The sequence below is a fragment of the Erpetoichthys calabaricus genome, chromosome 8, assembly GCF_900747795.2.
Source record: "Erpetoichthys calabaricus chromosome 8, fErpCal1.3, whole genome shotgun sequence".
NCBI lineage: Eukaryota > Metazoa > Chordata > Cladistia > Polypteriformes > Polypteridae > Erpetoichthys > Erpetoichthys calabaricus.
In genome coordinates, this window is record NC_041401.2 from 134,056,779 (window position 1) to 134,081,871 (window position 25,093).

Sequence of the window (25,093 nt, forward strand, 5' to 3'; positions counted from 1 at the left end):
AACTCTGCTACCTCCAGCTCTGTCTCCTGCTTTCTGGTCAGTGTCACCGTCTCCAACCCATATAACATAGCTGGTCTCACTACTGTCCTGTAGACCTTCCCTTTCACTCTTGCTGATACCAGTCTGTTACAAATTACTCCTGACACTCTTCTCCACCCATTCCACCCTGCCTGCACTCTCTTTTTCACCTCTCTTCCCCATTACTCTGTACTTTTGTATTGTTCAACACACTCTCCTCACTTGTGAGAATGTTTCCATCTTTATCCTTTATCACCCTAACCTGCTGCACATCTTTCCCAGCTCTGTCCCTCTGTCTAGCCAATCGCCACAGGTCCTTGTCTCCTTCCTTAGTGTCCAACCTCTCATACAACTCATCATACGCCTTTTCTTTAACCTTCACCACCTCTCTCTTCACCTTGCACCTTATCTCCTTGTACTCTTGTCTACTTTCTACAGCTCTCTGACTATCCCACTTCTTCTTTGCCATCCTCTTCCTTTGTATACTCTCCCGTATTTCCTCATTCCACTACCAGGTTTCCTTTTCCTCCTTTCTCTTTCCAGATGTCATGCCAAGCACCCTTCTTGCTGTCACCCTTACTATATCTGCTGTAGTCTCCCAGCTGTCTAGTAACTCTTCACTGCCACCCAGTGCCTGTCTCACCTCCTCCCTAAACTCAACCTTGCAGTCTTCCTTTTTCAACTTCCACCATTTGATCCTTGGATCTGCCTCACTCTCTTCCTCTTCGTGAACTCCAACATCATCCTACAGACCACCATCCTATGCTGCTTAACTACACTTTCCCCTGCCACCACTTTGCAGTCTTCAATCACCGTCAGATCAACTCTTCTGCATAGGATGTAATCTACCTGTGTGCATCTTCCTCCACTCTTGTACGTAACCCTATGTTCCTCCCTCTTCTTAAAATACATATTCACCACAGCCGTGTCCATCCTTTTGGCAAAATCCACTATTCTCTGACCTTCTTCATTCCTCTCCTTTACACCATACCTACCCACCACCTCCTCGACTCCACTGTTCCCTTCACCAACATGCCCATTGAAATCCGCTCCAATCACCACTTTCTGTCCCTTGGGTACACTGTTCATCACTTCATCCAACTCACTCCAAAAATCTTCTTTCTCACCAATTGCACACCCAGCTTGCGGTGCATATGCACTAACAACATTCATCATCACACCTCCAATTTCCAGCTTCATAATCATTACTCTGCTTGACACTCTTTTCACTTCCAAAACACTCTTGACATACTGTTCCTTTAGAATAACTCCTACCCCATTTCTCCTCCCATCCACACCATGATAGAACAATTTGAATCCACCTCCAATCCACCTGGCATTACTCCTCTTCCATTTAGCCTTTTGCATGCACAATATATCAACCTTCCTTCTCTCCATCATATCTGCTAACTCTCTCCCCTTACCACTCATACTGCCAACATTCAAAGTTCATACCCTCAGTTCCACTCTCTTTACTTTCCTCCTCTGCTCCTGTCTCCCCCCTCTTCTTCTCCTTCGGCCAACAGTAGTCCAATTTCCACCAGCATACTGTTGGCTAACAGTACTGGTGGCGGTCGTTGTTAACCTGGGGCTCAACCAATCCGGTATGACAATTTGTATTGTTGTCCGCATATTGATTTGGCAAAATTTTACACTGGATGCCCTTCCTGACATAACCCTCCCCATTTATCTGGGCTGGGGACCGGCACAAAAAACACACTGGTTTGTGCATCCCTGTGGCTGGGTTTACATCATGATCAATCAAATATGAGAAAACCTGCTCCCTACTCTCTCTACATATCACAATGTCATCAGCAAACATCATAGTCCATGGGGACTCCTGTCTAATCTCGTCTGTCAACCTGTCCATCACCATTGCAAATAAGAAAGGCCTCAGAGCCGATCCCTGATGTAATCCCACCTCCAAATTGAATGCATCCATCACTCCTATTGCAGACCTCATGATCAATCAAATATGAGAAAACACAAATAAAGAGAATAAGATTGTAGTCATGGTTCAAAGCTGTATGTAACATCTGATAATCTGCAGAACAAGTCAGCACCACTATAGTATGTATATAAGAGTTTCTTAGTCAACGGAAATAAACACATGAATGTTTAATACTGTACAACAATCAAATAAGTGGCAAAAGGAAAAGAAACAGATTTTCTGGCTTCATTTGCCCTTTAACACTGAGGGACCTGTGGAGAGGATAGCGACCACAGCACTAAATTAATCCTAATTAGAGTAAACAGTATGGAGATCCCAGGTTTTTATGGAGCAAGCATTTATGACCGGTAGCTACTTGTTGTGAGGAATGGCTGGTGCTCATTAACAAGACTTTAACATCCAGCGCCATATAGATTTTTCTAGATAATTTTAACGATACTAATTCCTGGTGCTTCATGATTAAATTTACACCAAACTGATCTTCATTTGCTGCTGCTTTTACCCTGGGTTTTAAAATTAATATCTAATACATAGAGTGCACAGCAGTGGCGTAGCGTAGTGGGGCGGCACTTTTAGGGGGCGGCAAAATTTCACAATAAATAATAATAATATCTTGTAAAAATTTGAACCATACTTAAATAAGGGGGCGGCGGAATTTTCCTCCGCCCCGGGCGGCTGACACCCACGCTACGCTACTGGTGCACAGTTTTGCCTCACTTTTTTGATCTATCTATCCACTTTAGTGTCATGGTGAACTGGATGGAAGCTGGACACCAACCCTGAAATTAATGCCAGTTAATATTTCTTCCTTCAGAGTGTTTTCCTTTAAACTATTATCCAGTATTTAAAATCACTTAAGGATTTATCTGGCAATAGAGCTAACCAGTTTTCTACTCATCTATTCCTATCCTAACAATTTCACTCAATGTTTCCACTATCACCAGCAACTAGATAGAAACACACCCTGATTCATATAGCATTTCATTTAAAATTTCTCTTATTAAACAGTATAAGAAATTTTGTGTCTCAGTTGGCTAAGCATTAGTTTTTTCCACTACCACCATGAAATGGGGGTATAAAGTTAGGCCTGACTTCTGCTTCGTTTCCGTTGTGTTTGTCAGAAAGTTGTGGAACCAGGTATGAAATTTGCAACATGGATGGTTCCTGCTCTCCAAAAAGAACTGGGGTGCACAACAAGAAGGCCCCAGTGAAGTTGCTGTTTGGTTATAGTAAGCGCTTTCAAGCAGAATCACATCTGTATTTCAAACTTTATTTATCTGTGTCTACTGTTTTTAAATATTGCTCTGATTTGTTTTGTGCCACATTGGCTTTTTACAGAAAATTGAGCTACAAGTGCAGTGGAGCCACATGATTTGCAAGGACTTGAAGACAGTGTTCAGCATGACTCGTAGAAGTAGTGAATTTAGGTGACTATCAAAGAGACTAGAATAGAACAGATTATACTTTACAGCATAAGACAGCTCTGTGCAGAATCAAAATACTAAATGTTAAAAGCAGAAGGAAGAATAACTACTGCTGCAACAATTTCCTCCATATCCACAATGTGGGTTGTCACAATATGGTAGCACCGACTGCACACATTTTTAACTTATGATTTTGTTGACTGAAACTATTTTCCTTTCAGTACTTGCCTTTTGGGCCAACTGAAATGTACTGCAGGGCCAACGTTATTGTTTTGGGCATCTGTTACATACAGAAGGTAAAACTAATGGTGAGAATATTAGTTAAGAACTGGAACACACCGGCAAATGAGATTCCCAAAAGACTTCATCAATACACCAATCATCATAATATCAAACAGGAACCACTTAACAATTGCTTGTGCCCATACTATTCTACTGAAGATGCTCTCACAGGTTGCTTAACTGTAACTGTTTAACATTTATTCCACTTAACAAGGCTGTCTAATATTTCCTTCCTATAGGAGAGTTCAACAATTTTGTCAGAAATTCATCAGGTTTGTCCAATATACTGTATTTAGTATATAAATACATACATACATACATACATGCATACATACATACAGTACATACATACATAAACATAAACTAATGAATATCACAAAATAGAAAACCTTCGGAACACTTCAGTTCATTTCAGTTCTCTGTGCAGAACGCCAGCTCAAGGCACTGCTTGTCAAGTTGTGTCCTGAGCCCCACTGTGGCTGCTGGATTTTGCTCCGGATCAGTTTCACAATCGGTGAGTCAGGTTACCTGTTGTTGATCTCATTTTTTAATATGCTGTTGTATTTGTTTCCTCTCTTTTCCGTCGTTCAAATAGAGATTTGCAGGTATACAAAGTTTAAAGATATTTGCATTTTCCCCCACAGTTAAAATATCTTTTGGCATTTTCCAATTCACCATTATCACTGGATTTTGCAGAATTAACTGTACCCTAATAATGACAACGAGCTGAGCAGTCAGCTAGGCTGCGTTTATATGTGATACACTTAAGCGTGCTCATTAGCAAATAACGGCTGGAAAAGCTAGAAAAGCGGAGTGAAAAATATAATGACAACGAAAATATTAAACAATACGAATAAACACTAAATCACACCCATGAAATGTCTGCTACATTCCAATAAGAATTTAACAAACACAGCTTTGTGATTTCTGGATAGAGACCAAACAACGGAGTCTGGGAAATAACGGATTGCTTAATGAATGCAGAGGTCCAACTAAAAGAACATAAAGGTTGGGGTAAATGACCTACAGCCATAGTGGACAGCAGTACTGAAATGTTACTACTGTAGAAGAGCGGAACTGTATTTTTGGTATTCATCTGTCCATCCATCTTGAACTGGCCACACTTTTAATTCTATTCAATGTATGTTTGTATAGCGCCCGTCACTAAGTGCAGGCTCTGGGCGCTGTGACAAGTTTATGGTTTAAAAGAGTTACAGACTTTGCAAACTACATAATACACATACGTAAAAATACAGGTTACTTTAAATACATAAAAATAAAGCAATTTACAAACTAATTGTCGTGAAAAGATGCTGACGGTATTTGCCCATTAATACTATCAAGAAGATATGGCAGTTGAAAACAGTGGAGAGGAAAACAAAACTCCAATTAATAGTACCGTTGAGAAACTAAACCTCTGGGGTGTCTGGTCGGTTACGATACAAAGCACTGCTGTTCGAAGCCCATGTGGAGCCCAAAGAGATGGGGAGTGGAGTGTTCGGACCACGCGTAGCATGAAACGTCGTCCCTTATAGTCCAATGCGCGAACGGGAGCGAGGAAAAGGTGCCCGTAACTTTCATAAACGGCGCCCTAGGCGGCCACCTACGTCGACTAATCGATTAGCCGGATATGATACAGTCATTGACAAAGTCAAACACCGTCATAGCTGTGATGACCCGAGTCAACTGCCCTGCTCCTGGACGCTTATGCCCTTTCGTATAGGCACTGGACTAACTGAGGGTAGCCAAATAAACACTAATTGTTATTATTAGTGTGAACACTTTAAGTGTTCGCGTATGCTCGTCTTAACGCGTTATTGGTGTTAATTAAGTCATCCGTCCATTATCAAGAGTTTTAGTATACTATGGAGGGAACTGAAGTCTATTGACATTCAGGTGTCTGAGCATCCAAGGGCTAGATTACATGGCATCCGTTTTTAACGTAAACCATCCATCCTTCCATCCATTGTCCAACCCGCTGAATCCGAACACAGGGTCACGGGGGTCTGCTGGAGCCAATCCCAGCCAACACAGGGCACAAGGCAGGAACCAATCCCGGGCAGGGTGCCAACCCACCTCCCTTAAAAGAGTAAGGCATCATAAATTAAAGTGGGCGGCTCGATGGCTTGATTGCTGCACTCCGTTTTGCGATTTAATAAAATTGGCTAGAATGATTAGGCTGCTCAGTCCAGATAGAATCCGATTGCGTCTATTCCGTTCACTTTGGGTATCAAAAACCCAATTTATAATCTCATCCATCCATGTTCTGAGCTGCTGATCCAATTCAAGCTCGCGGAAAACCAGTGTGTATCCCGGCAGCCCTTCAATAAAACCGGAGACAAGCAATACGGGGCATATTAATCCCCGGAGCTTTCAAGTGGCTCCAGTTTCGAGACGCCAATTAACATAAGGTTCACGTGATTGTGATGTGTGAAGGAAGCAGGCTACCGGAGGAACTCATCAGACACGGGGAGCACATTAAAACTCTATACAAAACGTACAAATAGAGTGGTCTGCTAAGAGTTGGCCGTAGTCAGAATCTTTGGGGACTGTAAACTAACCGCTGCCCTGCCGTTATACCTGCGTATCTCTACAGAGAGAACTAAAATATAACTATAAAATGAAATGAATCGAATTTAATTTCGTGATGTGTAATGTTATTAAACAATACTCGTATGAGCCGTTGTGCTTTGCAAAAATATTATTGCTGATGATGATAAACAACAGAGTTAAAAGATGCAAGTATAGGCACGAATTAGATGGAGATTTAACAAACGCCCGCAGCGGCGGTGTCACCCAAAAATCACGATTACCTAACCCAGCGAAACGTAAATGGCGTAACAAAACCAAACGGTGCTATGGTGAGTCAAAACTGCACGCGCATTGGACATGCATGAAGGGCGGCTTCTTCAAGTTCATACATGACTTTTGAAGTTCTGGTTTCATATAGCTAAAGTGACACATTGCATCAAATAGTCAGCTTGTTATTTATTGTGCCCTTGTACTTACCTACTAAATAATATCCATCCATCCATCCATTTTCTAACCCGCTGAATCCGAACACAGGGTCACGGGGGTCTGCTGGAGCCAATCCCAGCCAACACAGGGCAGGAAACAATCCTGGGCAGGGTGCCAACCCACCGCAGGACACACACAAACACACCCACACACCAAGCACACACCAAGGCCAATTTAGAATCGCCAATCCACCTAACCTGCATGTTTTTGGACTGTGGGAGGAAACCGGAGCGCCCGGAGGAAACCCACGCAGACACGGGGAGAACATACAAACTCCACGCAGGGAGGACCCGGGAAGCGAACCCGGGTCTCCTAACTGCGAGGCAGCAGCGCTACCACTGCGCCACCGTGCCGCCCCACTAAATAATACATTTACTTAAAGCGTTATCCGGATCAGCAATGTCTCCCCTCTTACTGCATGGGTGATCGATGCGTTCCGATTTGGGTTTCTTGAAGTAAGTTTAAAAAAAAAAAAAAACATACCAGGCGACGTTTCGAATAAGTGTGACATTTGTAATGTGATTTTGGAGTTCTAGTAGCTGCAGTGTAAGATTGGTTAATATGGACGATAAGAATTGTCTACCGGGCTATACTTTCATTCAAGTGTGACTGATTCCAAAACGCACAAAGACAGCATGTTGTATGCTTATTCTACATCTTAGTGTATTCTAATGCATTTTACAATTACAGTTTCATATACGTTTGGATTTGCCTACACCTATGTAGAACTGGGTAGGAAGCCCTTTTGTCTTCAAGATCAGCTTGAATTCTTTGAAACCTGCGGATTCAGAAAAGCCCCAGAAACACTCCTTAGAGATTTTGGTCCATGCCAACTCACTATTATCATGCAGTTCCAGCAAATTTTTGGGGCACATTCTCTAGGCTGTTTCTTGGCATAAGCGCAAGCAAGTGACTTCTTGTGGTCTCTCAACTATGTAGCAGAGGACCCTTAATCCACACAGAAAAGAAAGATAGGGGCCCTAAAATAGATATACTGCATAGGACCCCAAAGAGGCAAAAAACAGCCCTGAACAAATTTGTGCTGCAAGACTCTCACTCCACCTTATCCCAAAGTTGATCTACAAGACTGAGATCTGTGGGCCGAGCAGACCATTGGATTAAAATGACACATTATCCTCATGTGCACCTGGACACTCAATTTGTATTTAGAGGCTTATTGTTGGCCAGGAATACATTCTTCACACTATTACACTACCACCATCATATCCTATCCCACTTACACAAGACACAATAGATCGACTGATACATTTTTTGGTGATCTATACCCACAGCAGCCAGATCGTCTTGTTCTTATAGCTGATGCGTGTTGAACCCAATGTGGTTTTCTGCTGCTGTTGACCATCTACTTCAAGGATGAGGTTACTGAGTGTTCAGAGAGATGGCTTTCTGCACACATTATTGTAAAGAGCTTCTAATACTGTTGGCCTTTCCGTTACTTTGACAATGTCTGGCCATTCTCTTCTGACATCTCTCAGTAGCACTGCATAGACCTGACACTCACTGCAGGTTTTTATCACAGCATTCTCTTTAAATTGAAAGGGCTGTAGTGCGTGATAATGCTAGGAGGCTAGCCATACTCTGAGATGCTAGAACCACCACATCTGAAACCAACAGTTATACTAGTCACTTGGATTGCACATCTCCTCCATTTTAATATTTGGTCAATCAAAAACTAAATAAGCTGAATATGTCTTCAAGTTATATAAAAGTTGCACATTTATACTGTATATACTGAGCTGTTTGAAGGAGAAGGCTATTTGCATTAATGAGTAGGTGTATTAAATCAGTATCTATCTATCTATCTATCTATCTATCTATCTATCTATCTATCTATCTATCTATCTATCTATCTATCTATCTATCTGTTATTTCCCTATCTATCTATCTATCTATCTATCTATCTATCTATCTATCTATCTATCTATCTATCTATCTATCTATCTATCTTTCTATCTTTCTGTTATTTCCCTTCCTATCTATCTATCTATCTATCTATCTATCTATCTATCTATCTATCTATCTAGTACACTAACCCTGAATATTTAAAGTATACTTAGCAATATTTATAGCCTATGTAAAGTTATAAAAAAATAAGCATACATATTTAACTTACATGCATATTGAATGTGTATTTTGTTATTTTTTTATTATTTATTTATTTTAATGTTTGCATTATGTTCTGCATTAATTTATATAATGCCAGTCCAAATCAGGATTTCCCAGTCTTGCTCCTTTAAGAATACCAAAGCTGCTGGGTCGACCAATGACTTAATCAGTTCTAGCTTATAAATAAAAATATTCAAATATATGTTTGTTGCTAAAAATAAATAAAAAAATTCTGGATTAAATTTAAATCTGAATTAATTTGTTTTGTTTTTCATACAGAGTTTTGCAAGGAACAGGAGCTGGGAACAGCATTTTATGACTGAAACCGTGGTTGGGATGCTAGGGCATTGTTGCACGTGCGCACACACATACACACCCACCCATAATACTAAGCAAATTTAGAGCTGACAATTATGTAAGAGATCTTGCATTCAGAGTTACAGTACACTTAATTTACTTCACTTATTGAACGCTAATTGTCTCAGGGTTACTTAACTCAGTTGCACCTTTACAAAGTTTACACACAAATTGCACTTCGTTAACGTACTTGTGTGTGTTCATAGTACTTGTTGATTATTTTCAGAAATGTTTGAAAAGGACTAAAGCAATGTTTCTCAACATCGGGCGTGGGGACCCACTGTGGCTGCAGGTTTTTGTTCCAACCAGCTTCTGTTTTTAATTGGACTCCTGGGGTAATTAAGTGAACTGTTATTTCCCAAGTTCTGTGTTTTGGGAACAATACAGAAATTAGAAAACTAAGTTTGGTAAATTATATATATACTAGTCATTTAGCCCGTTACAATAACGGGCGCTAGAACAGTAGTGCATAAACATTAGTAGGAACAGTATATTAAATGGCAAGGGCCTATGACCTCATTCTTTTTGTAGGTCGTATTTTTCTTTCTTTCAGCCTTTCTTTTGTTGATGTTTACTTGCTGAGCTGACCGTTCTTCGTGGGCTGCCGCCGTGTATTGTGTGTCTTTAATTTTCTGTGACAGTAATACTGTCTTGTACGTCCGCTGGATCGTACGTCCGTAATATACCTTTAATTTTCTCTGGCGGTAATACAGGCGTGCGCGTCGGTAATATGCCTTTAATCTCCTCTGACAGTAATACTGGCTTGTATGTGGCTGTAATATGCGTCACTGTATTGTGTACCTTTAATTTCCTCTCGCAGTAATACTGGTTTGTATTTCCGCAAAACGCCTCTAACTTTCTCTGACAGTAACATCGTGCATCGCACCGTGCCCCGCGCATGTGCACTTCACCAGAAGCCCCGCGCATGCGCATTTCACCAGAAGAGACACAGACACCTGGACGCACAAAGGGATTTTATTAAAGAGGATATATATATATATATATATATATATATATATATATATATATATATATATATGTACCAAACAGTTATATGGGAATAATGTGTTTTTTTTTCTTTTTAACAATATTTTCATCTTGAATTTCATTCTACTTTTCTAGGTGTTCTAATTGTTTAATTAATCCATTATTTACTAATTGGTGGATCTGATGCTAAAGTAGTTGCAAACCTTTGCTTATTCAGTGTTGTTTGCTAGCCTGTTTGCTCTGCTCATTTTTAATTCTCATTAAGATACAAGGAAGGGGAAAAACTGCACAGAGAAAGGGAAAAATATAATGAAATAAACAAAAGAGAATTAAGCATTTAAATCAATAGCAAAAGCAGAAATATTTCAAAGTGTCTTATAAATATAAAAATCATGCTGCTGTGCTTTTCTGAATGTAGAATAAAAGAAAAATAATACCAGCTAATTAAATGAGATCAGTGCTATCAGGTGTTGTCACTGATTAGGAATCTGGTAGGAACAAAAACCTGCAGCCACAGGCGGTCCCCGGGACCGAGGTTGGGAAACACTGGACTAAAAGGGTCTAAAAAGTAAATTCACACTGGTAGAGTAAATGCACATTCTTAGAAATGTATACAATGTAAAAGGAAATTTTCTGGGATTTGTTTTCAGTTTGAGTACTAATAAGAAAGTGGAAATGTTAAATTAATGGTTTCTGATTAAAACGCTGGTTAAACTGAAAACTGGAAGTCAATGATGCGTTTCTGTAGACTAAGATTGTGAAACACTGATACCGATTAGCAAGCTTCATTATAAACAAAAGCTTAACGAGTCCTTGAGATTCTCATGATGAATGATTAATAAATTGGTTTATTGAAGAAGATACGAATAGGTTCGTATTAAGTATTGTACATTTCCTGAATTTACTTCTTTTATAAGTTGCACAGAAAGTTTCATATCCTCAGTGTGGGGCTCCAATTTCTCGCAGTCCCTGCTCTGGGTTTGCACATTCTGTACGTGGCCGAATGAGCTTTCCCCGAGCGCTCTGATTCTCAGTTCCCATCTATAAAAGGGAGGGTTAGAGTAATTTGCGACTTGGAAAACGGACTCGTTGTGAACTTGATTGTGTTCCTAAGTGGGCGCTGCCATGAACTGGCGTCCCTTCTAGTCCTAGTTTTAGCTTTGCGAGCTGTAAGTGCCGTCTTTTCACGGCCCAGAACTGCTCGCGAAGGACATACATAGGGCAGACGTTTTAAATGACTGCGCCCTGTGGTGGGCAGGCGTTCTGGCTTGGGTCGATTCCTACGTTAAATCCAAGACCGTCCTGGCGAGAATCGTGTTATCCCGATTCAGATTTGGATAAAATGGCTCGCTGGGCATATATGTGAATATTGGGACACTTTTGTAAAGTGCTTTTTGGCTATTTATCATTGTGAAAAACGCTGTATTTTATGCAGTTGTGTATTATCTTAGATTTTGCGTGACGAGTATGACTAAAATATATTTGTACTTTATAATTTGTACCGTTTAATACTTGCTAGGTGATTTGCGTCTTTCATCCGTGCCCCGTACGCCCACCAAGAATCTCGCTCTCTATTTTTCAGGTGTCGCCTTGAAAAACATTTTACGCAGTAGTACGGTACTTTAAAGCATATCCGTACATCTTGATACGCAGTTTAAAAATGTTGCCGTATACCTATCTTTAAGCTCTAATATGCATGGTCTTCCTTTTTATTGGATATTTAACACCTCCCAACTATCGTCTCTTTTGTTGTGGAAGCAGCAATCGCATTCTAAATATCACCATCCTGGAAATGTCTCTTCTTGCCGTCTCGTACTTTAAAACGGTACATTGTTCATAAAGACTAAAAAATGCTAAAGAAAAGAAATCTGTTTTATGAATTGCCGATTCAGGGGCGTGTATTTCTTTGCAGGAGGGGGCGGGGTTCTCCCCGGTCTGCCCCGCCTCCTCCGGATGAATATCTCGGTCAGCAGGAGTCATTCAATGTGAATAGTTTGCGGGTCACGCTGGAGGAGGCTGGGAGTATGCCAGCAGCTGGACAGTGGGATTGTTTTTATGTCTGACCTTGCCACTTTCTCGACGGGCTGTCGTAAAAGAAGCAACGGAGGAAACTGCAGGCTCTCCCTGGAGTGACTACTGCAACAAAGCACAACCTATCTTGCCTTTCTGGCTTTGTTTCTTTGGTTTTAACTTTGCTGTTTTTTAACGGGAGAGAAATGCCTCAAACACCTGAGCTCCACTTACATGGCATGTAAATGGGATGCACAAAGAAATTTGACTGCTTCAAGCGTTTGAATCGCATTAGGCTTACGTCGGTTGCAGCTGCCTTGTTAATTTAATTCATTTATAGATTGTTGGGCTTGTTTTCACCCCTGGAGTTTCGAGAATGGATAACTTCTTCACTGAGGTGAGTGGCTTAATGTATCCCGTTGAATCGATACTACCAACTGGGGTTTGATCTCCCTTGAACCTTCTTATTGTGAGGCTGAACGGCGGTGTGGATGTAAGATGTGACGTTTCGTAGAGGGGGTTTGAGTGAAAGCAGTCACATTCTTGCCAGTCGGTTTTGACTTTACTAAACCCGTCCGGTCCTCCACGCTTCTGGTGGTGTTACTTACTGTTGCGTTGTATTTAATTCCAAATCTTCGTTATTTTTAAGTTTGAATTGCCTGTTATAGCTGCGCTGACCTTTAAGACTCGGTAGGCGCGCAGACCTGCTAGGCTGTTTTGTCATTTTCACCGGGTTTCCAGTTGCAGTTTTGGGGTATATACCAGCTTCTCAGCTGCAGGCACGTTGCTTGTGGAATTCATCAGTCTGGGATTGCGGCACATTCGCGTTCCTTAACGGGGTTCTTTCCGCGTCTGCCAGATTACGCCAATCTAGTTTCCTTCAGCATGCGGCGGAAGGTATAGTTTACTGGGGCTGTTGCAAAATCACTCGGGACTTCGGCAAATGATAGGGAGGATAAGGGTGGACAGCTTTGTACTGCCGGGCTGTGCCATTGTCTTTTCTGTAGCGGAGAATTGTTTTTTTCTGTATTGAGGTCGTTGCTTTCGTACATATGGAAGTGGTGGAGTAAGCCGCCAACGAAGCGGCTTGTGCATTTGCGGTTTGTACACTGCGACTTTCCCGGTATCACCGAAAGAGATGAGGCTGCTCCGCATGTTAAATGTTCTGAGGGGAATGGGAGCACACGTTATCGCCATGGGCAGATGACCAAACCTTCTCAAAGAGCAGGGACAGTTACTTCCGCTGCAAGAAACCTCCATCATTCTGCATAAAATCGGCAACTGAAGTCCTATAGGTCCCTCAATTGCCATGATGTCTGGTTATACGTTAATAGGGAAGCGAGTTGTAAGCAGGGTTTAATTTTACTGCACATCCATACAGACACACGAAGACTCTCTCCACCAACCAGCTCTCAATCTGCTCATTTTTGGGTAGTGGGAAGAAGGAAAAGTTTAATGTACTAGCAAAAAAAATCGAGAAGGCTTCGATACCCCAACAGGCCATGGGGGTTTTCCTTGTTTGAAAAAGCTAGTTCATGAAAAATATTTTCGTAGTACACATTAGTGATCCTCTGTCTTGATGTTTTTGGAATCTTTTAGGTCTGTTGCATGTTTTTTTTTTTTTTTTTTTTTTTTTTTTTTTTTTACTAAACTAAAACCAATGGGTCAATATTAGGTCGTCATTTACCTGTCACATCTTTTCATAAGAGCTAAAGGATTTGCTTTCAGTCTATGTACTGGTGCTCCTCTATTGTGCTATGTGACTTCTCTGCTGTTCTCGGTCAGGATTCACCCACAGGCTAGATATCCAGTAGATGGGGGGGGGGTTCTTCTCAGTCTCCCAACACAAGAGTTGCCAGGCTGAGGCTTTGCTTTGCAGTGTCACCCTTCACTCACACACTTGAAGTGTCCCAAGTGGCTACCTTTACATTTAACGCACACAGGGTTTTGAAGATCACTTCTATTTTCTGCTACAACTTGGTTGCTTTTTCATTAAGAACATTTTCTTGGTTTTGTTTAACTTTAATTTATATTATTTATTAACCGAACCACGCAGTGTTTAGGAGGGCAGCAGTAGCTGGAAGCTTTTCTATGTATTGTGGATTGCCTTGAAAGTCAGCAGGTATGTGCTGACTCAGTGATGAATGTCTTGGCATATTTATAGTCCGTGTTTACCTATTCTATTTAAAATTGCATAGCAGCATGGATTTGGATTTTTTCCACAACACTGCCACTTTTTTTCCCCCTTAAAGGACTGCGTTTCAGACAAATTATTTATATGCTGAGCACTTGAGATGATCAAACATGATTGTAAATAATACTTTCTAATTGAGACATGGAGGTCACTGTAAAACCATAAGGCTGATGCCTTGGTACCCATGACTGCTTCACTATGTGTCAGTCCCTTTACCTGTCTCTGCCTGTACAGTACAATACAATTTATTTTTTTTTCACACAAGAAGTGCCGCAATGGGCTTTAACAGGTCCTGCCTCTTGACAGATTCCCCCCCCCCCCCCCCCCCCCCCCTTGACTGTCAAAGAAGACAAGAAAAAATTCCCAAAAAAAACCCTTCTAGGGAAAAAATGGAGGAAACCTTGGGAAAGGCAGTTCAAAGAGAGACCCCTTTCCAGGAAGGTTGGGCGTGCAGTGGGGGTCAATACAATACAGTACAATACACAGAACAGAACAAATCCTCAATACAGTATAAAAAGTTTAGAAGTACGGAGTATAATTTTAACAGTAGATGATATCACATAATATGATTTGGATTTGTTTAGAGTCCTGGAGACCTCATTCATCAAGCTGCCTCCGCCATTTGGCCATTCCACAGCTGAAATAGGGCTAATCCGATGAAAGGACCCCTCTTTCCCATGATTCCTGCGATCCTCCATTAGGGATGAAATAAAATATTATGCTTTATCTCTGTATATGGAAGACATCCTTTACTATATACAATAAGGGTTATCAACTAGATTACAAATAATGTTCCAGCTTAAGAACAATCTAAAGAGAAGAAGGCTGATTAAAAGAGTAAAAGCAACCTATGATCATCACATGATGGATACATGTATGACTATTGGTTAGAAGCCCAACTCCCAAATGACTCTAAAGTACCAGAGGAGCTAAAGAGAGGTTTCTTAGACCTGTGTCATTTGCCTTCTGACTATAACATTAGTTGGCATAAGAATAACTTTAAGACCAAACAGATGACCAAGAGCAAAATTATGATTTGGACTGGTAAAAAGTTTAAAAAAACAAAAAAACCTTAAAATGTTTTCTGTATTAGAGTGCCGAAGATGTTGGCTTTACAAAGAATGATCTGGAGCTAGAAAGTACACTTTGTTTAAGAAAAACTTGAGACCTCACAACTGTGCATAAGGAACTATAAAGTTTAACAGAAGAGTGGCAAAGTGGTGTGAAGTCCAGCTCTGGCAAGGTTATGCTTCAAGCACTTGTGAGTCACCGTACTCAATTCCGCCTGCATTTTTGGCCACCCTATATAAAAGCTATTATTGCTTAAAAGGATGTCCAGAGAAGGACAGCAGAGTGAGAGTGAAAATTGAAGGGACTGAACCTTTTTCGTTTTTAACTACTAAGTAAGAAATGTAATGTTTAAAATGTTAAGTCTAAAAACTTGCCCGGGTCCCAGCAGTAAATTGAGAAATACTTCAAACGTCGCTAATTTTGTTAGAAAATAACATATAAAAGTATAGCAACAGAATGCACATTACCTAGCCCCTTTGTTTGGAAGGTTGTAGCTTCAGATTTGAAGTCAGCATTATTTTGGGCTCATTAGGTGAATAGGCATTGACAAGTTATGTTGAGCCAATGACTTTTTTGTCATCACTCATTTGCTCCAAGGGGCATATCCCCTTATGTTGTGTCTGAAGTGGGGCACTGCAGCCATGTATTCCTTATTTGTCTCTAAGGGATATCTTCATGCTGTCTTAATTTATTAGGAGCAAGTAAGTTTCCATACAAACAAGTTAAACTTAACAAAAGTAAATTCAATACAACCCCCACCCAAGAGAAAGGAAGGCCAATAGCCTTAGTAAAACTTTGAGTGGAAAAGAGGGAAGAGAATCCTTTCCCCCAATATAAAAGATTGTTCTAAAATGCTATTGATCTTTTCAGGTTTATTAAAAAAAATTCAGCATATCCCCTAAGTGAGAATTTTATTTTTGTTCCCAATATCAAATAGTGTATAACATCAGTTACCCACTGACTTAAGAGGTGGGCTAGAATTCTTCCAGTTGAGTAAGATAAGTCTACATGCTAATAAGGAAGTAAAGGAATAAAAGAAATAAATCTTCATGCCATCTTCAAAATGTCCACACATTCTTGCAAGTATTTTTCAAGAAGTTGTAAGTGAACATATTTCTGAGAACACTGGATTTACTGAATATTTCTCACTTTAAGGTGACAATGTATGGTGATTGGATCATGTTTTATTCAAAATACCTTGGACAATCTGCTAGTTACACTTTGATCTTTTGTATGGAAAGGAAACACAAACTATTCCTTCCAGTCTTTATGCAGCAAATGAGGGAGGTTACATTAAATCATGCTTTGGAGGGATTCCTGTTAACTCTTATGTTTCTTTAATGATTTGGGGCAGAATTTAAATTGTAAATGTGAGCACTTAAGGCAATACTTAATGCCACATTCTAGATGAGTAACACATTTATAAAGTTCATTGCAATAGCAGAAAAATACATGTATATTTATAAGAAATTATCACGATTATGCACTGTTGCTAAAGTACTCATTTCAGTATAAGCAAGTTTATTCTTTTAAAAAATAAAATTAATAAACTTGATGATATGCGTGGTCATCGGAAAGAATGCTGCAACTGTGAGTTTCCAAACTGAGTTTAGGAATACTTTTATACAGAGCTTGGTGATCATTAGGAGTTTCTCTTCCAGTTGATTCAAGAAACTTGTAAAAAGCTCTACAAGGAAGCATACAGGATTTAATCCATGATAAATAAATATTTCGAGGTTTTGTAAACCAAGATGGAGTAAGCTGTTGTTTAAAATCTGTTTTGAACACAGTCCCATTATGTTGTCGCAGAATACATCTTAGTCAGCTATAACAGCATAATATTAGTAAATACTGCTAAGACCTTAGAACAACAGTAACAGCATCATTTACAGTTTCTATGGAACATACTGTATAAAGGATGTATTCTAAAGTGCTTTACAATATGTCATGGTTTCTTAAAATTTTTTTTTTTGTTGCAACCCAATCTTACCCATTTTTAGTGTCTTTGAGACCCATTCCTTGTTGATTGCCCAGATGATCGTCAATGTTGTCCCACTTCGTGGGCAGTTGTCTCGGGTAATAGAGGACAGTCATCGAAGCAATGTCAATTTCTTTATCACTCTTGGCAGTCCACATCAAAAACCATCTGTGACCCATTGTCAATAAATACAACAGTAGCTTGTGACCCAGCTGTTCCTTGCTTGCATCTCACTTTATGCTGTTCAGGATCATGTGAGCCAGAGAGTAATTATCAACTGTACATTTGCTGCCTATGTGTATATATACTGTTTCATCCCTTAGAAATGATAAACTTGATTTTAATTAATAAATAAATGAATTTCACTTTTGTATAGTTAAATGGTCATACTACTTGTGAATATGTCAGCTGGCAGTTTTTTGTTTTTTTTTTAAATACCTTTGGTTAGAGTTCATGACCATGTAGGTACCAGAGTCCATCCAGCAGCATTTGAAGCAAGGCAGGTAGAATTCAGCCCAAGATGCAGGGCTAGCACATTTCAGAATCCTTTTGCACATACTCATACCCCTCACAACAGGGCAATTTCTTCAAAGTTATGGAAACTAAAATACCTGGAACAAGCCAGCACTACATGTCATGTGTAAATAAAATAAAGCCAACGTACCCAGAGGACTGAAGCAGCAGCACTAACCACAGTGTCACAAAATTCTGCTTAATAATTTGCATAGCCTGTAATCGTGAGTTTTTATTAAGCATTACTCCATGTCTTCCTTGCAACTCAACAATTCAGTCACACAGTTCCTCTATTCCAGGGGTGGCAAACTGCAGTCCTGGAGTGCCTCAGTGCCTGCAGGTTTTCATTCTAACCATCTTCTTCATTAGTTTCTGCTAATTAACTTCTTTTCCCTTAATTTTAATTAACTTGATTCAGGCCCCTTAGTTTCTTTTTCTTTAATTAGCTGCCAAACAATGAGACACAAAACAAGGTGTCACATGACCAGCTCACCAGTGCCCATCACACACTATCTGAAAATAAAGAAAGGTGAAGGTCTCGGTAAGGTTGATCTCTTGTGCACTTTTAATGTTAACTTACAAACTAAGTACCCGTTTATAAAGCAAAGAAGTACTCCATCAGATGTCAGATGTGAAAAGTGTCATATAGAATTTAGCGTAGCTCATGGAGGTGCCAGCGATATTGAGCAACACATAAGATCAGAAAAACACAAAAATTCCGATATTGCTGCTGCTTTGAGTTTTTCGATGCTTAATTTTTTTTTTTAAGAAAAGGGATTCACCAACTTCGAAAGATCTGGAAGTTGTTGAGATGGAAGGCTCCTAGGCTTATCATACGGTGCAAGAGAACCACAGTTTTCGCTCAAACGATTGTGCTTCTAAGTTAGTTCAAACATGTTTTGAACAGAAATTTAGAAAACAAGCTATTGTTGTAAATGTGTTGGCGCCAATAGTAATAGGTGAATTAAAAGATCGCCTCAGCGAATGCAACTGTGTTACTATATTAACTGATGCTTCAAACCACGGGTCCAAGAAAATATTCCCTGTTTTAGTTCGCTACTTTTTACCATACGAAGGCACACAAGTCAGACACTTAGAATTTCAAGACCAACCGGGCGAAACATCAGATGTTATTGTCTATTATCTAATGAAAGTATTGACAGAAAATAATTTGACTTCAAAAATTGTGGTATTTTGTGGAGATAATACTAACTGCAATTTTGGCGGATTGAAATGACGAGGCGTTGACAATGTTTATGCAAAGCTAAATTTATCTCTCGGAAGAACATTGATAGGAGTCGGATGAGCTCACATAATTCACAACACGATTTAAAACTGCCGCAGATTGTCTACCTGTAGACTTTGAATGCGTTATTGTGAAAATATATTCACATTTTTATATCTATAGTGTTCGCGTGGAAGCTCTGAAAGAATTTTGTAACGAAGTTGACAGAGTATCAGAAATTGCTAGGCTATAGTAAATCTAGGTGGCTTACGCTTATGCCAGCTATTGAAAGAGTTTTGAAACTGTACAAGCCATTAAAAAACTACTTTTTGAGTATTGATAAATGTCCAAACATATTTAGAACCTTTTTTGAAAACCCTAACTCTGAATTATGGCTTTTTTTTATGCATGCACAGTCAGCAACGTTCCATCAAGCTGTGTTAAAGATTGAGGGTCAGAGTATTTCTGCAATTGAAGCCATGAAGAAAATAAATCAACTTAAAGACAATTTGGCCTTGAAACAAAGTACTCTGTTTCTTCCCCACTCCATTCGTAATTTAATGGCAAAATTGCAAGAAAATGGCTGCAGTGGTGTTGATGAAGAATATATGAAAACTACAGCTGCTGAGTTCTATAAAATAAGCAAAGAATATTTGGAGCAGTGGACTTTGTTCTGTGAAGAATTAGAAGTATTTGAATGGGAAATTTAACCAAAATACCTACGTGGGAAGAAATTCAAAGTGAAATGGATAGATTGATTGAAAAGGGATTTATTAATTGTAACCAAGATACAGAAGTATTTGAGTATTCACTTACTTCTAACTACATTACACCTCAAAAAGTGACAGAATGGAACACTGGAAATATTTCAACCAAAAGTCGTTGGGTGGAATTGTTCAAACACTTTCACACCAATAATTTGAATCACACGAACTTTCGTATAATTATTGAATGAATATATTTTATGTCTGCCCGGCACTAATGCACCTGTAGAAAGGGTCTTTTCTCTTATGAATAATTTGTGGATGAGCAAAAAACACAGTTCCAAGTCGCAGTTCTTAAAGCAATGTTAATTACCAAAGTAAATTTTAAGAAATCCTGCCAAGAATTTCATTTTTATTTGAAATCAACACCAAATATACTTGAGCAAATTTGTTCTTCAGAAAAATACAAGACCACATAAATTATTTATTTTCACGTTTTCATTCCTGTTCGTTTCATTAATAAATAAAAACAATGAAGAAATATGAGTGTTCTTGAATACACATAGTATTACCTAAAAATTAGTAGATGTCCCGTTTTGAGGAAAAAAATAAATGGTCACGTTAAGTTTGAAGCCCCAATTTAGCTGGTCAACTGTTGACTTGTTTCACATTTGATTTCTGTTTGGCTGTCATTTTAATGAAGAAAATAATGCAGAGCACTGAATCCTTAAATCATGGCTATTAAAATGAAGGGAAAAAGAAGTTAATTAGCAGTGAAAACTGGTCACTGATTAGGAAAAGGGTTAGAATGAAAACCTACAGCCACTGCGGCACTCCAGGACTGGAGTTTGCCACCCCTGCTCTATTCTATAGTCTGTCCTACTAGCAGTGGCAGCTATGATTGTAAAGCTGGTACCAACCTAAGATGGACCAAGTGTGACTATTTGTACTTTGTGAGTTCCTTAAAGGTGACTCTTAAGGTTAGTGTTATTTTAGTAATGCAGATAGACTCTCTCCCCCCCCCCCCCCCCAATTTCTTTGTTGTAGTGTTTTGTTTTGTTTCATTTTATGTAAAGTAACATTCTAAAACTCAAGGTAACTTCTTTTGAGTTTTGTCTGAGTAACTGCTGGTTTAAAGTTACAAGGCAAGCTGCAGGCAGTGCCACCTGAGCTTCACCTTTTGATGGGATTATCAGAAATTTAAAGGAGGACAATCAGTCTTCTTGGCAGTTTGAAAGATTGTCTTTATAAAAATCTGACGCACACTTGAAGGGTGTAGAATTCCAAATGCCGCCTGAAGCTACACGACACATAATGAACGAAGTATGCGTTTGAAACCAACAGTGTGTTGAGAACATCCTTTTATTTATGTATGTATTTATTTATTTATTTATGAGTACTAGAAGTAACTAGAATTTCTTCCATTTTTCCAATGAGTTTGCAACTCCTGAAACAGGTGGCCAGATTTATCAAATTCTGGTTCATTTGCAACATTATTTCCCATAGTTGTATGCATGCATTTTGGCAGCATGATATGCTCACTCTTCCATATTTACTGTATTTGTTGACTAATATCTTACAGTAGTTGGGTTACCCAAGCTTAATTCTCCCAGAGCACGCTCGTCAGTGAAAATTTTCCACTGTGACAAGTAACATCTGTAGTGAGAGTTCAGATGGTCACCATGAACTTTATGTCCATATGTTCCTAAATATTAGGTTAAAGTTTCTTGGTAGTGCCCTGCTTTTACTTTGATTGAATTCTCTTACTATGTACGCAGACTACTGTGCCCAAAGTCCACCATCTACCCATCAGAAATGTATCAATCACTTGGATCCTCTGCATATTCTTTTAGTCATGATGTTCTGATTTGATTATTGCTAAGAAAAATTTTCCCGTTTGTCATATGTAAATGTTTCTTAAGATAAACAGAAAAGCTTGAGTAAATGACGAATGAAAGATGACTCCAAATATTTCTTCTGCAAGATCAAAGTGCTTTCAATGCAAAGTGCTGCACATGCCTTTTATCATGTTTTATGGCTTCTAGTTTGAAGAAAAAAAACACAATGAGAGGTGTAATGAGATGACAGTGCATTTTACCACATGATTCTGTGCATGCCTTTGATTTTTTTTTTTTTTTTTTTGTGATGATAAAAAATGTGCACCCAGGATTTTGTATTATAATACTCTAAACAATGGGGAATTTTCTGTTTTAAAGTGCAGATTTTGGTTGTGCTTTCCTGATGGGAGGGTTTTCCTTAGTAATGACACTGAACATTAGCTGTTTTGTATTGCACACTTTTTCTAATTTTTAATTATTCCCTTATTAGGTAGGGTGGCACACTGGCTAGTCTAGCTGTCTCACAGTTGGAGTTTGGTTTGAATCCTTGAGTGGTCACTGACTGTCTTGGGTTTGCATATTCTTCTCATGTTTCTTTGACTTGAAAAATACTGGACTTTCATTTAACTCTGCAGCGTGGGGATAAAAAACTAAGCTATTTCTTAAAAAAAAAAAAAAAGTTTTTGCATTTGCTACATGAAATTGTGTTAAAAAATTTAGCACATTTCTATAAATAAAAAAAAAATATATATCTTACTCTTACCCTCCATTTATAGAGCACCAGTATGGGTGCATGGAGGAAATGTTTAAAAACCAAATACACATACATCCATTTTCAAGATGAGGCAGTTGTCAGGTTTTAATCTATGCATTTTGTGTTTCCAAAGAATGTGTGTGACAACGAAATGGACCTGAAAATAATAATTTTTTCGCATATTCCTGGTAATATTTTTATTGTGATCAGCATAAGTTTTCTATTCGCTTGTGAAAATTGTAACATAAATACTTAAGAAAATCCAAACAAAGCGAACCACATGGCCCGAACATTTTTCTGTGATTTTTGTCTTTTTTGTAGGAAACCACCCCATAGAAGGGTGAAAGATTGCTGCCCTGTTAGACTAAGAGCTGAACTATCATGCACGGCAGTTTTTTTTAAAATGGCAGAATCTCATAATGCTTGTGGTTTCTGTGTTCAAAAATGAGATGTATAAACTATTTTACAATGTGTACGTAATAGCAAGACACAGATCAAAACTCATTATTTCGTCTTGAAAAATACACATTCTGTAAGTTTCTAAGTTTTACCTCTGTACCCCTTACACTACGATGTAAAACACTAGTGTGGGCAAGATGTATATTTTTTTTAAAATTTGTAGAAAGCGCATAACTTTAGAACACAATTTCACATGGCAAATTCCTATATATCATGTGAAGTCCTCACAGGTGGCACAGTGGTAGTGCTAAGGAGACTGTGGAAGATTGTGGGTTCACTTCCCAGTTCCTCCCTGTGTGGATAGCGCTTTGAGTACTGAGAAAAACCGCTATATAAATGAATTATTATTATTATTAAGTTTGGTATTTTTCCAAGTCAAAGTTATTTCTTCATAAACATATCTTTTAAGTGAATCTGGCATTGTGTGCCTATGGAAATGATCCTTTTCAGAATTTCTCTGACTTGACATTTTGTAATTTAGATCTAAAACCACTGTGCATGCTGCATATTTGTATATGTGCAATAATGTTTGAAAGTGTGTATGTGTGCATATTGCCTTGAATTGAATGAAGTAGTTTTTAGACTGTTATGGTATAGATACAGGTGTTTTATATTACCTTTTTGTATGTAGTGTAATCCATGAAGGGCTGCTTTAGTGAGTATCTCCAAAAGGCTAAAATAGGTATAAGGTGTGTCTATCCTTTTTTTTTTTTTTTTTTTTTTTTTTTATATAACCATAATGTTTTGGTGGTATAGGTTTTCTCAAGGGTGTGACTGAAAAAGTAAACAGGTTGCATACATAAGAGGATGTTGAGAACAAAGCTAAAGGTAATAAAAGGAGATTAAAATGTTTATTATTTAGTAATACAGTAATCCCTCGCTATATCGCGCTTCGCCTTTCGCGGCTTCACTCCATCGCGGATTTTATATGTAAGCATATTTAAATATATATCGCGGATTTTTTGCTGGTTCGCGGATTTCTGCGGACAATGGGTCTTTTAATTTCTGGTACATGCTTCCTCGGTTGGTTTGCCCAGTTGATTTCATACAAGGGACGCTATTGGCAGATGGCTGAGAAGCTACCCAACTTTTCTCTCTCTCTCTCTCTCTCTTGCGCTGACTTTCTCTGATCCTGACGTAGGGGGATTGAGCAGGGGGGCTGTTTGCACACCTAGACGATACGGACGCTCGTCTAAAAATGCTGAAAGATTATCTTCACGTTGCTACCTTCTGTGCAGCTGCTTCCTGAAGCGACATGCTGCACGGTGCTTCGCATACTTAAAAGCTCAAAGGGCACGTATTGATTTTTGCTTGTTTGTTTTTCTCTGTCTCTCTCTGCTCCTGACGGAGGGGGTGTGAGCTGCCGCCTTCAACAGCTTCACATATTTAAAAGCCAAACAGCCCTATTGATTTGTTTGCTTTTCTCTATCTCTCTGACATTATCTGCTCCTGACTTGCACTCCTTTGAAGAGGAAGATATGTTTGCATTCTTTTAATTGTGAGACGGAACTGTCATCTCTGTCTTGTCATGGAGCACAGTTTAAACTTTTGAAAAAGAGATAAATGTTTGTTTGCAGTGTTTGAATAACATTCCTGTCTCTCTACAACCTCCTGTGTTTCTGCGCAAATCTGTGACCCAAGCATGACAATATAAAAATAACCATATAAACATATGGTTTCTACTTCGCGGATTTTCTTATTTCGCGGGTGGCTCTGGAACGCAACCCCCGCAATGGAGGAGGGATTACTGTATGTCATTAAAGAAGAACGTCTGTGCTCCATAGTCTGTGACAATTTCTTGAACATAATACATTTGACAAGTGAGAAGAGACGATTCAGTCCATCAAGCTAATAGCTGAGTAGTCCCTGTGTCACACTCAGGCACTTCTTAAAGATTGTCAAGGTTTATGCTTCAATTACATGGTAATCTGTCTAAAACAGATTTTAAATAGTGCCTCCTTCCAAATTGGTTTATTGTACCTCCAATATATTCAGTATGGATGCAACCATATGCGGGTTGCAAGACCAAGTAGTAATGGTGCCCTGGAAAAAACTTTCTGTGGGAAGTAATTTTATTAGAAAGGGCTTAGTAATGTTGGAAAATCTGGGACTGTGAAAGGGATCTCTACAAGTCCGCACTTCCCAGGAGCCTTCCTAACCCTGTAAATGATTCCAAGGATTGC

General features: G+C 39.1%; 1 protein-coding gene across 1 annotated transcript in view; it reads left to right on the forward strand.

The window, feature by feature from the left end:
- Positions 1 to 12,117: 12,117 nt before the first annotated feature.
- LOC114656608 (unconventional myosin-X-like) overlaps positions 12,118 to 25,093 on the forward strand; it is a 441,287-nt gene continuing 428,311 nt past the window's right edge. Inside the window, exon 1 of the mRNA XM_051931412.1 lies at positions 12,118 to 12,571. Coding sequence (XP_051787372.1) covers positions 12,551 to 12,571 — 21 coding nt within the window. The 5' untranslated portion in view covers positions 12,118 to 12,550. The remainder of the gene's footprint in view (positions 12,572 to 25,093) is intronic.